The sequence below is a fragment of the Ostrinia nubilalis genome, chromosome 9 (assembly GCF_963855985.1).
Source record: "Ostrinia nubilalis chromosome 9, ilOstNubi1.1, whole genome shotgun sequence".
Classification (NCBI taxonomy): Eukaryota; Metazoa; Arthropoda; class Insecta; order Lepidoptera; family Crambidae; genus Ostrinia; species Ostrinia nubilalis.
In genome coordinates, this window is record NC_087096.1 from 8,344,824 (window position 1) to 8,358,254 (window position 13,431).

The following is a 13,431-nucleotide window of genomic DNA, read 5'->3' on the forward strand; positions in this document are numbered from 1 at the left end:
AATTGCTTTTTTCAAAGTGTGCGTCACGTCACGCGGCCATTGATTGGCCATAAGGCACGCCTTCTGGCCAATCACAGCACTTTTAAGCCAGTTGCACATGTTGTCGTAGACTCTCAGTCGCTTTGTTTTTACACAGTTGAATGTGTGTGTGGGAGCTGTGGTGGGGGAAATGTGGGGACACTGGTTCTCGTTGTAGTTACGCGCGACTTCATATCTATTCTCTTTCTATGATCTGAGGCTATAATTAATTAATTAAATTTGATGATTCTATTCGTCGGGAATATTAAAAACAAATTCAGTTGCATAAGATCTTTATCCATGTGTTATCAAACAAAGGTTTTTGTTTCCCTATTCAAATTGATTAAGATTATTTATGTTTGAATTACCTATTCAAGGTTTACAAAGATGAATGTTTCGTGACTCTTCTAGAACTAAACTAAAGCTACCATATAATTATTATGGGTCGATTCCACTTTGATCACATATTGGATGTTTACCCAATTTGTTAACCTCTTGATTTTATATTTTTTTCGGAGCAGCTCATACATATGAAATAGATTTTTCCATTGAACGTACTAAATAAAGTTTCTTCGGTGTATGGAAAAGAAACGCAGAATGTTGAAAATATTTTTTAATAATTCACTTAACACAAAGTTATTATACCTACTATTTCTTAATTCTATTCATATTTACATTAAACAATCTAATAACGACTAGATTATTTTCCCGACCTATATCCACCGGTCAAGATATTGCCTATGTGTCTCCAGAAGGAAGTACCCATGCGGTCTGACTTGGCTTCTGCTATGAACTGATGCCATTCCTCCTTTATCAGGGCAGAACGAGGGCCCCATTTGGGACTATAATGGAATGACTTCTTGATAACCTGCAATGTTAAAAATAAATACAAAATTAGATAAGTTCTATATTTAAAAACGTTATTTTATGTAAAAGAGAGAAACTTGTTTTTTATTTTTTTATAATATCACTGACCTGCTTGAAGCTGTTATTTCTATTTTTCCATATGACCATGCCCATAACTAAAGGAACGAAAATGATCCCCATTCCCAGCATGACATATCCGGCAGCTGTAAAAAAACGTTTCATATGATAGATAATAATAATATATTCCTGTGGTCTACGTTGTTTTTTGACTAAATAATTATTTATTTATCCATTGATTATGACGTCGACTATGTAACAACAAGATCGAAATTTGGCTTGGACTTGTAGGATTTACCTAATAATTTTGTCCACGGCAAGTAGCTTGGTTCGTTGACTTCAGAAAGTTACTGTATTCTTATTTAGTTCTCGTATTCTTTCACTTTTAGGTTAATTTCCAAAAAAAACAAATAACACTTATCTAAAGAATAGATAAGTTGGACAAATTGACAGTTTTTGTATACTACGTCAATTTATAAAGGGTATTGTACAGTTATGGTATTTGAATGAAAGTACCATATCCAGCTGTAGGGTAGTAGTAGTCCTCGCCGAAGACCAGGGCTTCGAAGGAAGCGAGCGCGTAACCGAACACGGTGACCATGAGCGCCGGCGTGACGATGCCCCAGCAGATGCGCCAGTAGAAGGACGTCTTGATGCCCAGCATGAACTCGATGTCCAGGCAGATGTTTTCTAGACCTGGAATTAAGTACATAAAACATTATATTAGGCAGACACTTGAAAAAACCTTATAGATGCCTGTATCCACCAGTCGGTAGGTATACATTTATAGTTAAGTATTCTAAATTAGTTTTTCTTTTGAAATTGGCTATAATTTCTTTTTAGAGCTGGTTAAAGCTTAGCTCAGAATATTTGTGCGAGTCGTTTTGTACTGCTAGTTCATTGCTAAAGATGATGACTCCTTAGATTTGTAGAGTGTCCTTGCTAATTGATTTCAGCTTAACATAAATATTAGTGCAAGGAATGTAATTTATTTATTTATTTATATGGCATACCAACAACATATATGTATATTATACTCTTATGATTAACATTTATGAAGATAACATTTCTGATATCGCACGTTCATAATCAAACTGTCACTATACAAAAAAGTCGATTTTTCAGGAAAAGCATTTGAAATGCTCAAATCTTAAAACCTTTGCAAAATGAGCAAAATGCTATTAAATGTTTTGTTTTTTGTTAAATACCAGTAGTGGCTTGTTTGGCTTTTACGGAAATATAATTATCTTTCAAATTATCATAATGGTTTATTTAATATTTAATTTTTTCCCTAAAAATAGTGTCACTTTTCCACTAAAATTGAGACAGTGACAGTTTTCAATTAAAAACATGTTAATGTTGTATTATTAATTCCGGTAGAAATGTCACTATTTTCATATAAATTTGACGATGAAAAATTTAAAAATGATTATTATTAAATAAAACTAACATAGAAAAATCAGTAATTTTAATGAACTTAAAACTTAATAATTTGGATTAAGTGGTACCAATGGTAACAGTAATAAATGTAAATTCTCGATCAGAAATAAATACGTTACACACATGAAATTACTATAAAATTACATCACATAAATCAACTTCTTAGAAAATAAGGTACTCTCTTGTTCAGGCAGCCTTTAAACAACAAGAACTTGATGACCTCGATGAACTTGACGAACTAGATAGTGATTTTTCATGGGAAAAAGGCTCAGAGAAGTAGGTTTAAATTCTGGATCATTATCCAGCGGCCATTACCTCTGCGAGCTATGTGCCCCGCCCACTGCCACTTGATTTTAGCGATTCTGCGGGCTATGTCGGTCACTTTGGTTCTCCTGTGGATCTCCTCATTTCTGATTCAATCACGTAGGGAAACTAACTGAGCATCGCACGCTCCATCACCTTTTGGGTGACCTCTCAGATTCATAAAATATCACTGGCAACACACATGATCAAACTTTTGTCTTGAGGCACTGCGGTATTTCGGACGTGAGAATATCACGAAGCTTCCCGAACGCTGCCCAGCCGAGTTGGATTGACGATTGACCTCTTTCTCGAAGTTAGACCTACGTAACTGGACTGTTTGTCCCAGGTCATCAAACTTTCGAGTGTAGAGTCTCCAGACAAGTGGATACTACATGGACATTTGACATGTTTTTTGTCTTGTCCATATTCATTTTCATACTCATTCATCAGGCCCACTTGTTGAGAGGCTCTACTTAGGCCATCGAGCATTATGCCTAGATCTTCCAGTCTCAGCCCGCACGCACGACATCGTCCGCAAATCGAAGGTGGATTATGTACTCATTGATAATTATGCTGAATCCGCTCCAGTTCAGAAGCTTGAAAACATCTTCCAGGGCGGTGTTGAACAGTATCGGAGATATGACATCTCCCTGTCTCACCCCTTGCTGCAAGTGCTGCAACTGGATGAGTTTCGAGTCCTGATCCTGGAGACGAACCGACATTGTGGCGTTTTCGTACAAGCCTGTCAACACTTCGATGTATCTATAGTCAATTTGGCACCGTTGGAGAGACTGTAGCACTGCTCAGATTTCGATCGAATCCAAGGCTTTTTCATAGTCCACAAACGCTAGACAAAGTAGTAATTACCTTGATAATTTCTTTGATTTTACTAGTGTTTGGATTGCCTGGTGGCATTTTTGTTAGATAAAATTATAACTACTTAATCATTTAAAAATCTTTCTTGTTGTTTTAATATTTCACTATTTGGATAAACACAATATTCTACGAAGTGATGAACAATCTTTTTAAAAATGTAAGAGAAATATTGTCACTTTTTGTTTTAAGGCGTTTTTCGTATTACTTTATTGTGACTTATCTTATGGTTTTGGAGTAAAAGCGTCTTTATGCTAAAAATGACGTTTTTCAACACAGAGTTTACATAACTATCACGGCGTGCCCGTCCACATCCCGTCACTACTAAAAACGTGTCACTGTTACTCACAACAAATGCCGGTTTTCCCATTAAACTCCATAACGACACTAGTGATATTTGCCGAACTATTTGAGCTTTAAGCGTGGGATTTTTACAGCATGCACTTTTCGCGGAGCGCTGATTGATGGCGTTGTTAACTCAATTTCTCCCAATTTCGTATAGTGACGGTTTGATTATGAACGTGCGATATATATGTCACTTAAGGGTAAGCACAACATTCAGACGGAATGTAATGGTAAGTTTTGTTTAGATTATTTTGGCTAATTAACTTCATTCTTTATGCAATTGTTATTTTAGTTATAATTTCATAAAATTATAGAAAACGTACCATAAATCCAGCAAATTCCTATTAGTTCTGTAATGGCACAAAACAGGACCAAGAAAGTACCGCCATAGTAGTCAACCAGCTCCAATACGTATTGGCCACCCTGGAATAAGACAAAGAACAAATTTGATTTAAAATCTAAAGTACCTACCTACAGCTATTTGTTTATTTAAATTAACTTAAGGTTTTACGATGATTCATACCTATTTACAAGAAACGGAAAAGATGAGACAGATTCCTCCCAATGAATGTGAATACCTCCTTGGCACAAATCACGTTTGGTGAGTAATATTGCATTCTTGTTGACGATGTTCTTTCAATAAGGTAGGTATTAGGTGACTAATTACTTTGTAATACAGCATGAAGCTTAGCTTCAGTCTAGACATTTGAACAATACAACTATGCAGCGGTTCTTGGTCCTTGGCATGCTGAACAACTAAATGAAGGTTAAGATAACAGTATTTACGTTATGCTACTTTATTTATAATAATATTCCCATATAAAAATCCCATTTTCCCACAAAACTAAGAAACGTACGTATTGAAACGATTGGAATCATCATCATTTCAGCCACAGGACGTCTACTGCTGAACATAGGCCACCCCAAATGGTTTTCAGATTTCCTTTGTGAGGACATCTGTCCACCTTGTGGGTGTACACGAATGGAATACGATAAAATTATTGAAAATTGCCCGCGGCTTCACCCGCGTGAAATTTAGTTTGTCACATATCGACATAAATTATAGCCAATATGTTATTCTGGGTTATAAACAATAATACTGTAAAGTTTCATCAAAATCCGTTCAGTAGTTTTTGCGTGAAAGAGTAACAAACATCCACACAAACTTTCGCATTTATAATATTAGTAGGATAGTACAACATAATATGGGTCCTTACCGGTGTAACGTATATGAGCCCCAAGCCGAAGCCGACGGTGCAGCACATGGCTGACATGTAGATGGTGGGCACGCGCGGGAAGGCATCCATTACGACTGTATTGATAGTCGACAGCAGCGCCACCCCGGAGCCCACGCCCAGAACCGTCATCATCAGGAAGAACAGCACCGAGAATAACTGAAAACAGGTTAAATAATGTGTCAAACCTTTGAAAGACAGATAACAATGTAAATTGTATTACCTATGGATATGATGTTCTAAAAATCATTATCATCATCATCATTATCAAGTCTGACGTTCTCCACTGTAGGATGACGACTCCTTCTAATTTGCCAGAGGCAAATAGATCAGTTGGTTTACAATGCACTCTTTAAACTGGTCAGATGCATATTTTACCATTTCTTATAAAAGTTACTGATATATCTTCTGTCTACTAATAACCACTTGATTTAAATTGAAACCATAATTTAGCAATAAGTATTTTAATTAATTATTTTGTGTATCATACCTGTGGCAAAAATGTCTTGGCAATTGCGTCAGGGTAGGAAATGAAGGCAAGACCCGTACCTCCTGAGCCCACCACTTCGTCTACCTCAGTGTTCAGTTCATATGCTAAATTGCCAAGGATCCCGAAAATTGTGACACCGGAGAGGAGACTTGTGAAGGTGTCTAAAGTTGTCACGATCATTGCATCTCTGTAACGTGATTTAAAAGATAGTTACTGAAACATGAATATGACTATTAATAGGGTTTACAGGGAAACTCGAAACAGGAATATTGACGATATCGTTCCACGGTGATTATTGTAGGTAGTGGGACGATATCATTAACCCATCAATTACTTTTAAGTTTTTTAATAATGATTGTGCTCACCTGTAAATATTTTGCCTAAAGCCGTTATACGATGAAAACATAATGATTGCTCCGGTACACACTGATAGAGAATAAAACACCTGTGTCACAGCGGCATACCAGACCTGTAATCATTGGGAAGTAGTTTTAAGTCATATTTATCGCCAATTACAGAAAGGACATTGTCAGAAACCGCCTTAGATTCCTGGGCACAGCAGTAAAGTATCAAAATTAATCTCTTACTTTTTGAATACTTAAATATTAATTAGATTGTAACGGACACTTGAGGATTAAAAAATGAAATTTTAAAAGTATTTTATATGTATTCCATAATACTATGACGACATCCGGACATTTTAGGGCGTGGCCTGCTCCATATCCTATGAAGTTCCATAATTTGTGTCGATAAAATCTATGTAAAATCGGCACAAGGCAATGCCGTACTTCATTGTTAGGAACCCATGTAATAGTGATGTTGACTGCGGTCATCATAGACAATAAGATACCGATCTTGTAAATAAAATAAATCGTCCAAATTGCTACAGTATGACTAGATTTTAATTAAAAGTTAAAAATATATTGCACGATACTACAAGAAGCTATCTAATGTGTCCAACTGGTCGAAGGTCATGAATAAAATAAAAAGAATTGTGATCATAACACTGATATAGACAATGACAACAATATGGGATCATCTTTAATATATCTGTTACAGTTTCAAAATTCGATGAAAAATCCAATGCCGCTTAAAGTGAGAGAAATGTCTAAAGTTCTAATAGAATTGAAAGTTTTATTCGCTCAAAATGCTTATAACAATAATTGGTAATACATTTCAAATATTAAGTACCTTTATAATGTATCGATAGAACCAAAATGATATCCTCTCAGCTTGGAAAGGGAAAACCCAGGATTGGGGGAGCGCTCCAGGCAATTTTTAGAACATTTCATAGGTGGTAGTAAATAATATTTATTTTATTATTAAAATTGAATATTTTGATATTGATAAAATTGAATATATCTTTCGATTCAAATACCGAATATTTTTCAATCGATAATAATTATCGAGAATTGCTAATAATATTCAATTAAAAGTTGTTCAATCCCTAGTCATGCATAGACTAAGACGGTAACCATGGAGATAGTTAGTTTGGTAAGTCACGTGTTAAATGTCAAGAGTGGAAAGTAAACATAGGATTCATGTTATTTATTTACGTGCAAAATGTAAGTAAGTAAATCATAAAAGTGGAACGCCGAGCTATTTCCAAAACCCGTCCAATATTATAATACAATTTGGCTGCGACAACTACAATACAGAACATCTCCCAAATCGATGTGCATAAAATAATATAATACAATACTAGTAAGTAAGAGGTTATGATAACAATATTGCTATCAATAAGTTTATAGAATTGGTCCGCCAGGAATAATTGTTCTTACATAAAGATTTGTGTCATTTAGAACCTAGAAAGTATTATTTCGGCACTGTTGATCTAACGGCGAACAATGTATGGAGAACGAACATTGTCCTTTAAATCAAATCGCAAAGATATTTTTAACGGTAGAAATTGTTGAGATTAATAGAGCTTTAATATTTTTAATTTTTACCTCAAGTTTTAGAAGTTTATCCCATTGCGGTGTAATGAAAAAGAGGATTCCTTTACCAGCGCCATTCAGTAATAATGTACTGAAATAATAGTAATGATAGTGTTAGACTAAAACATAAACAAAATACCTAATCTAACAAGTCACAAATAAATATCTCAGTACTAACGTGATGAGTAAGATGAGCATAACCACATATGGGAATATGGCAAGGAAGTAAGCAGCTTTTCCAGAACTCTTGACTCCTCGAGCTACAATCACGAAGATGATGACCCAAGACGCGAAAAGGCATAACGCCAAATACCATACAGGAGTTCCTGTAATTTAACACAACACTGATTAAAATTAGCTTTTCAGCTATAATAAGTTCCAGTGTAATTTTTATTACACGTATTATTATGTATTTAAGATTTTTTATTAGTATCGAAATATTAGTAAAAATAAGTAAAAAATGCACTCATGCATCAATCGCTCTGTAAAATTTATTAACTTATAGGTACGTAAATATTTTGTCTCGAAGTTCCTTTAATATTTGTATTAACAAATAGGATAAGGATAGGATAACAAATAGGAGGCCACGTACCGGAAAACGCAGCGTGGGACGTCCACCCACAAGGTGGACCGACGACCTGATAAAAGTAGCGGGAAGGCGCTGGATGCAGGCCGCTACCAACCGTGCGATGTGGAAGTCATTGGGGGAGGCCTATGTTCAGCAGTGGACGTCCTGTGGCTGAAATGATGATGATGATGATGAAATAGGATAATATAAATCTATAGACACTAACCAAGTCCTTCTTCCAGGCCCTTGTTTTGTTGCAGAACCGTATGACTGAAAATAGATAAAAATAAGTTAAATTAATAATAATAAATGAATCCATTTATTTTTTTAACAGAAATAATTTTATAATAATACATTAACTTAAAATTACTTAAAAACTAAAATTTAAAAATAAATGAATATTTTTTATATCATCAAATATAATTTTTTCATAGATATTTCTTTTGAGAACTTACACAAAGTAAAGTTCAGCGCTACTTCTGCTTTCGTTTGTTGTAATGATGTCGTGGTTGGGGGCTGATGGCACACAGTTGGCCCACTCGGGATCACATTTCGACCAGGGCAGCTCCGCCTGGAAGCTCATTGCCAGGTAATACAAGCACAGTCCTACGATGGACACGTAGTAGGTCACGATGTAGCTGCAACTGAGTGCTTGCGCGTAGCCTATACCTGCAAAGAAATTGTATTTGAATAAATAATTATCCAAACAAGTTTTTTTAACATAAAGCCTGCACCAGAATTCTAATCAAAGAACCCTGAGCAATTGTTGTACGTACCTCTCATTGCAGGTGACAGTGACCAAACTTTTACAGAATTTCTTGAACTGAATTGTCCCACAATACATTCTAAGTAGTACATAGGTTTTCCGACTAGAAACAGGACTATAATATAAGGAATGAGAAAAGCCCCTCCGCCATTTTTGTAAGCGACGAATGGGAATCGCCAGACGTTGCCAAGACCCACAGAAGTGGCGATACACGACATAAGGAATTCGATCTGGTTATCCCACATCGCTCGCTGTGGTTCTGCTTTTTCTGCATCAGCATCCTGCAACAAACAAATGCCATAAGTTGAGTTATGTTAACGATTTCATCTCCGATTAATGCTTCGAATTTATACGATGATATTTTTAATTGGATCGTACACATGCACTGTTGTATGGTGCTTCAATCTGGTAGAGCTACATATTGCCACAGTTTTCGTATAGTTATTTAATATTGTTTTCATATTTAAAAATATAGGGTGTTAAACAACATATTATTAACATTTAGCAAACAAATTCGGTTTGAAATCCCAAAGAAAACATCCCAAACTTACTTGTTTTGTTGTCTCCGACTGTTCTAACGGTACTTTTATGATAGGTGGAGGTGATATTGGTTGCTCATGACCATTCGTTGACCATTTCATTTTCGAGTACTCAGGTGCCGGACCTGAGGGTGCCGTAGTTAAGGGCGGTGTAGAGTCAGGGATCCACGTTGAGTCAGCCGACGTTGTTGGCGGAGGATCTTCCATTGTGAATCCATTGTTGTTCTCACCACTCTATAAGTCACAAAAATTAGTACGTATTTAGTTATTTAGCTTATTATGCTACCTATGTTTATTGAAGCAATAATACCACCTTGCTATTAGTCCAGTCAATGAATGCTTTAACGACGGTGTAGAGAGAAATCCCTGGAACACAATTTCTGACATCGGGACTTTATTTAGACTAGTTAGGAGGAGAACATAGTAAAAGTCCCCGCCCTTAGCCCTTGAGCCGGCGGGGAGAGGGGGGTTTAAAGGTACCACTTTTCGGTTTTCCGCTTAATCCTCGGAAACTATGCGTCCTAGTGACATGGCTACTATGAACCAAAAAAAGCTTATTCAATTTGCTACAGATGAGACAGTCAAGTTTTTCTTTAACTTGTATAGTTTTCGCGGTATCTGCTCTAGAAGGTCTGTAATATTGGAAATTTTAATTTTGTCTTACATGTTCCCATCAGGAGAAAATCGACTAAATCAACATTAAGCAAACATTATAGACATGCGGGAGCATGTTAAGCCTAGTTCCAGGGAGGGGACTGCATCGTGCGTATATTTAGACGAACTAATTGGAGCCACTTTTGACTCCTCATCACTCAAAAAGCACTATGCATTAACACTTCAAATTAGGCTCATGTGTTGAGACTTGCAAGATAAACATCAGCTTCAAATTTCATAAATATACCTCAAACGGTTATTTAGGTATTGACGTTCAGGGGACTTTTGCTATGTTCACCTCCTAACTAGTCTAAATAAAGTCCCGAAGTCAAAAATTGTGTTCCACGGATTTCCATCTATAATGCTTTATTGACTGGACTATATATGCATTTAAACGAGTACATACATAAAGTGTGTCATTATAAACAGCACATCAAGCTAAACCATATTGTATTTTATGCAGTTGTATTAGGCGCTATTTTGCATTAACAATCTAATTGTCTGATGTGCTTTCGACGGTACATTCGGTATATAAAATAGATGACAGATAAGTATCCTTAAACCTTATTAAGTTAATCTAATCTGTTATTGATTACTATTCACTATCTTAAGATTAATATCAAAATTACCTTTTAATTGAATTGCGTATCATTTTGATTGTAAACATACAGGTTGTCAAAGACTGATTAAACCAAATTAAATTAACTATACAAAGGGCACCAATAGTGCTAGTATTGGTATCTTTCATCATTCCGGAATTATTGACAAAATCTTTTCAAAAACCTATTTATGTTTCTCTCAATAAGTTGATGAAGAAGATGTTCTAAAGTTGTAATTTTTTGTCTCTCGTAAATTACAAAGGATAACTTTATTTTAAAAGCTGTATCATAGATAGTTCGTATTTGTCAAGCAGCTTAGGTACTAAAGCTTTTCTTACTCTCTTTTAGATAACATGATCGAGAGCGGCCGATAGTAGAGCAAAAAAATCTTTCAGTATCACCCTGTATGACTGTAATTAATTATTATAACTAGGTAAAGCCGGTTGATACTCTACATTTAATTTTGCACATTCGCTCGCCTATCATTTAATTATGTTATTATAGTGTCAAGTTTGAAGCCCTTCATAGTATTATGAAACAATACTCAAAATTCAAGTACAGGTTCAAGTAGGTACGTGATTGACGGTTCTATAGTACATAGTTAGGCCTTGAAAATGATATTCTAAGTAGGTATGCAATTTAGTTTGTAATAACTAGGCCATATTGTTGAAGCAAACACTTGAACTTTGATTGTGTAAAGCACTCCAGTCGAACCAAATAATGCATTATTTAATTTTAATAGAGAGTACCACTTAAGATAAAAACATTTAATTGTGATTGTGATGACCCATTTTTATTTGAAAATAGTTTTAGTACGACTCATTCTTAACATAATAAGCAGGGTGGATTTTTAGTTTTATGTCCAAAGATTTAAAAAAATACATACGTCTGAAAGTCTTACATTTTCTAAGAAACTCTGACCTCAAGTTCTCGGAAAGTTTTTTTTATCCTTCGTGAATACCACCATTTCCAATGTTTTCCTTTGAAGGAAAACTACTAAGTATGATGTAATGTATGTACTATGTTAGTTACTTTAACTATTAATATTTAGTTAACTGGAATAGTTAAGTAATTTTATCAACAACCATCCTTATCGAAATCGTCAGTGAACAAGTTTGCATAAAGAAGCTGTCTGAATTTCGAGTAATGATTATAAGTTATTTATCTTGATTGAAAGATCGCCGCTCAAACTAATAAGGCTAGCTACTCATGGGTTTGTCCTTTGATTAGTAGGTATAGATAATATAATAGATAGGTGTGGAGGTTTCGGTAGGTCTACTATAGCGTAATTTACTAAACTATTATTACCAGGAAAATTCCCATAATCTGTTTGTTTAGTATGACAAAAACAGATAAGATGTATTGCCTGATTGTAATGTTTCGTTAGTTGTTAATCCTTCTGAACAAAATTAGGTGCGATGTCATATAGGTACCTACTCGTAATATGAAATGTATCATGGTACATGTCGTTATAATTTTTGATTGGTCCAAAACTGCAAAACTGCAAAACTACTGTACGTATCACATACTTACTGAACTTTTAGTTGTGAAATTGCCAGTTCATATTATGAAGCACGGTCACAGTACGAGTAAATCATGATGAATGTTTATAATTATTTAACAATTGTATACCATTAAAATAGTCCTGTAATGATTTTTTACAGTTTGCTATGGTTTCAGAATTTTCATAGGTATACAGCTTATAATCTAGACTTGGTGATACAGAGTGTCTCAAAATTAGCACGTCGCACTGACACCGGAGGTTGGGCTTAAGACAAATCGTACAAGTCCGTATTTTTTTTAATTTTTTTAATATCTTGTAAAACAATCTTACGAAAAGAAAAATTAAGAAAATTGGGTAATTTCAGAACTCTTATCAATTATTTTAACTTTCCCGTTTGACAGTTCGTGCGTTTGATAAACGTGATCAGAATAAATGAGAGGACTAGATCGAAAACTATTTACAACGGATAATAGTAACTTGTAAAGTTTCGTAGAAAAAAATAAGCTGTCTACTCTCGGTGACTCAATCTTTCGGTTTAAGCTGTAGATTTCACTGCAGGCCATCGCTTAAAAATTACACACTCTATTTACTTAGTTATCCGTGTTTTGTTTTATTCTAAGAAGATACGCCAACCAATAAGTTTAACCTGATCTCAAAAGTATATATTTAATAACTATAAACTATATCGCAACTTCAATACAATTAACACCTATAAAAATGTTCCACATGTTCCAAATGTGTTGCTATACAAACAACTTTGATTCAGAGGAATGTTCAAAGATTCAAATAACTGGAACTTTAGATTACGTATTATGTCATATAACTGTATTTGATTTTATTTATTGGTACACTTTAATAGGCATTACTAAAAGTGTTTATTGTTCGTACATACCATGGTTACCGGTCTTCAATGCACTCTCATATGTTTTTGAATTGTTTGTTTTCTGTGGAGACCGCCCCGCTGCCGAGGTATTGAGAAGCCGAGCGCACAGCGCGCAGGTTTTATATTGAATATACTATCAGGCGGCACTCGCGCCGGTGACTCCACGAAAGGAGCCTTCTCACACGTATTTATCATTATATCGCGTATTAGATCCATATCATGGAACAATACTTCTTGAAATTAATATTAATCACTGATAGATACAATAGCTATCAATTAATGTTCGTCCAACCTTGTTACTAGATGCAGACAGGTGTTTTGATTGAATAAATTGCAAGACCTATGTAACTTAA

The 13,431-nt window shown here is 35.1% G+C and overlaps 1 protein-coding gene across 1 annotated transcript; it reads right to left on the minus strand.

Moving 5' to 3' along the window:
* Positions 1-616: 616 nt before the first annotated feature.
* On the minus strand, positions 617-13,372 carry LOC135074549 (sodium-dependent nutrient amino acid transporter 1-like). Its single transcript, XM_063968872.1, has 14 exons — positions 13,088-13,372; positions 9,451-9,672; positions 8,910-9,180; positions 8,589-8,802; positions 8,360-8,403; positions 7,744-7,891; positions 7,578-7,656; positions 5,994-6,097; positions 5,629-5,815; positions 5,121-5,297; positions 4,227-4,326; positions 1,459-1,638; positions 994-1,088; positions 617-886 (listed from the first exon to the last, which is right to left on the minus strand). The coding sequence occupies exons 1-14, from the start codon at positions 13,088-13,090 to the stop codon at positions 719-721; spliced, it is 1,992 nt and encodes a 663-aa protein (XP_063824942.1). The 5' UTR covers positions 13,091-13,372; the 3' UTR covers positions 617-718.
* Between the last annotated feature and the right edge of the window lie 59 nt (positions 13,373-13,431).

Excerpts from the sequence above, each read along its gene's own strand:
- LOC135074549 (XM_063968872.1), bottom strand. Across the intron at positions 5,298-5,628 it reads CCAAGACATTTTTGCCACAG|TTATTCTCGGTGCTGTTCTT; the intron begins GTATGATACACA and ends ACCTGTTTTCAG. Across the intron at positions 887-993 it reads GAAATAACAGCTTCAAGCAG|GTTATCAAGAAGTCATTCCA; the intron begins GTCAGTGATATT and ends TTAACATTGCAG.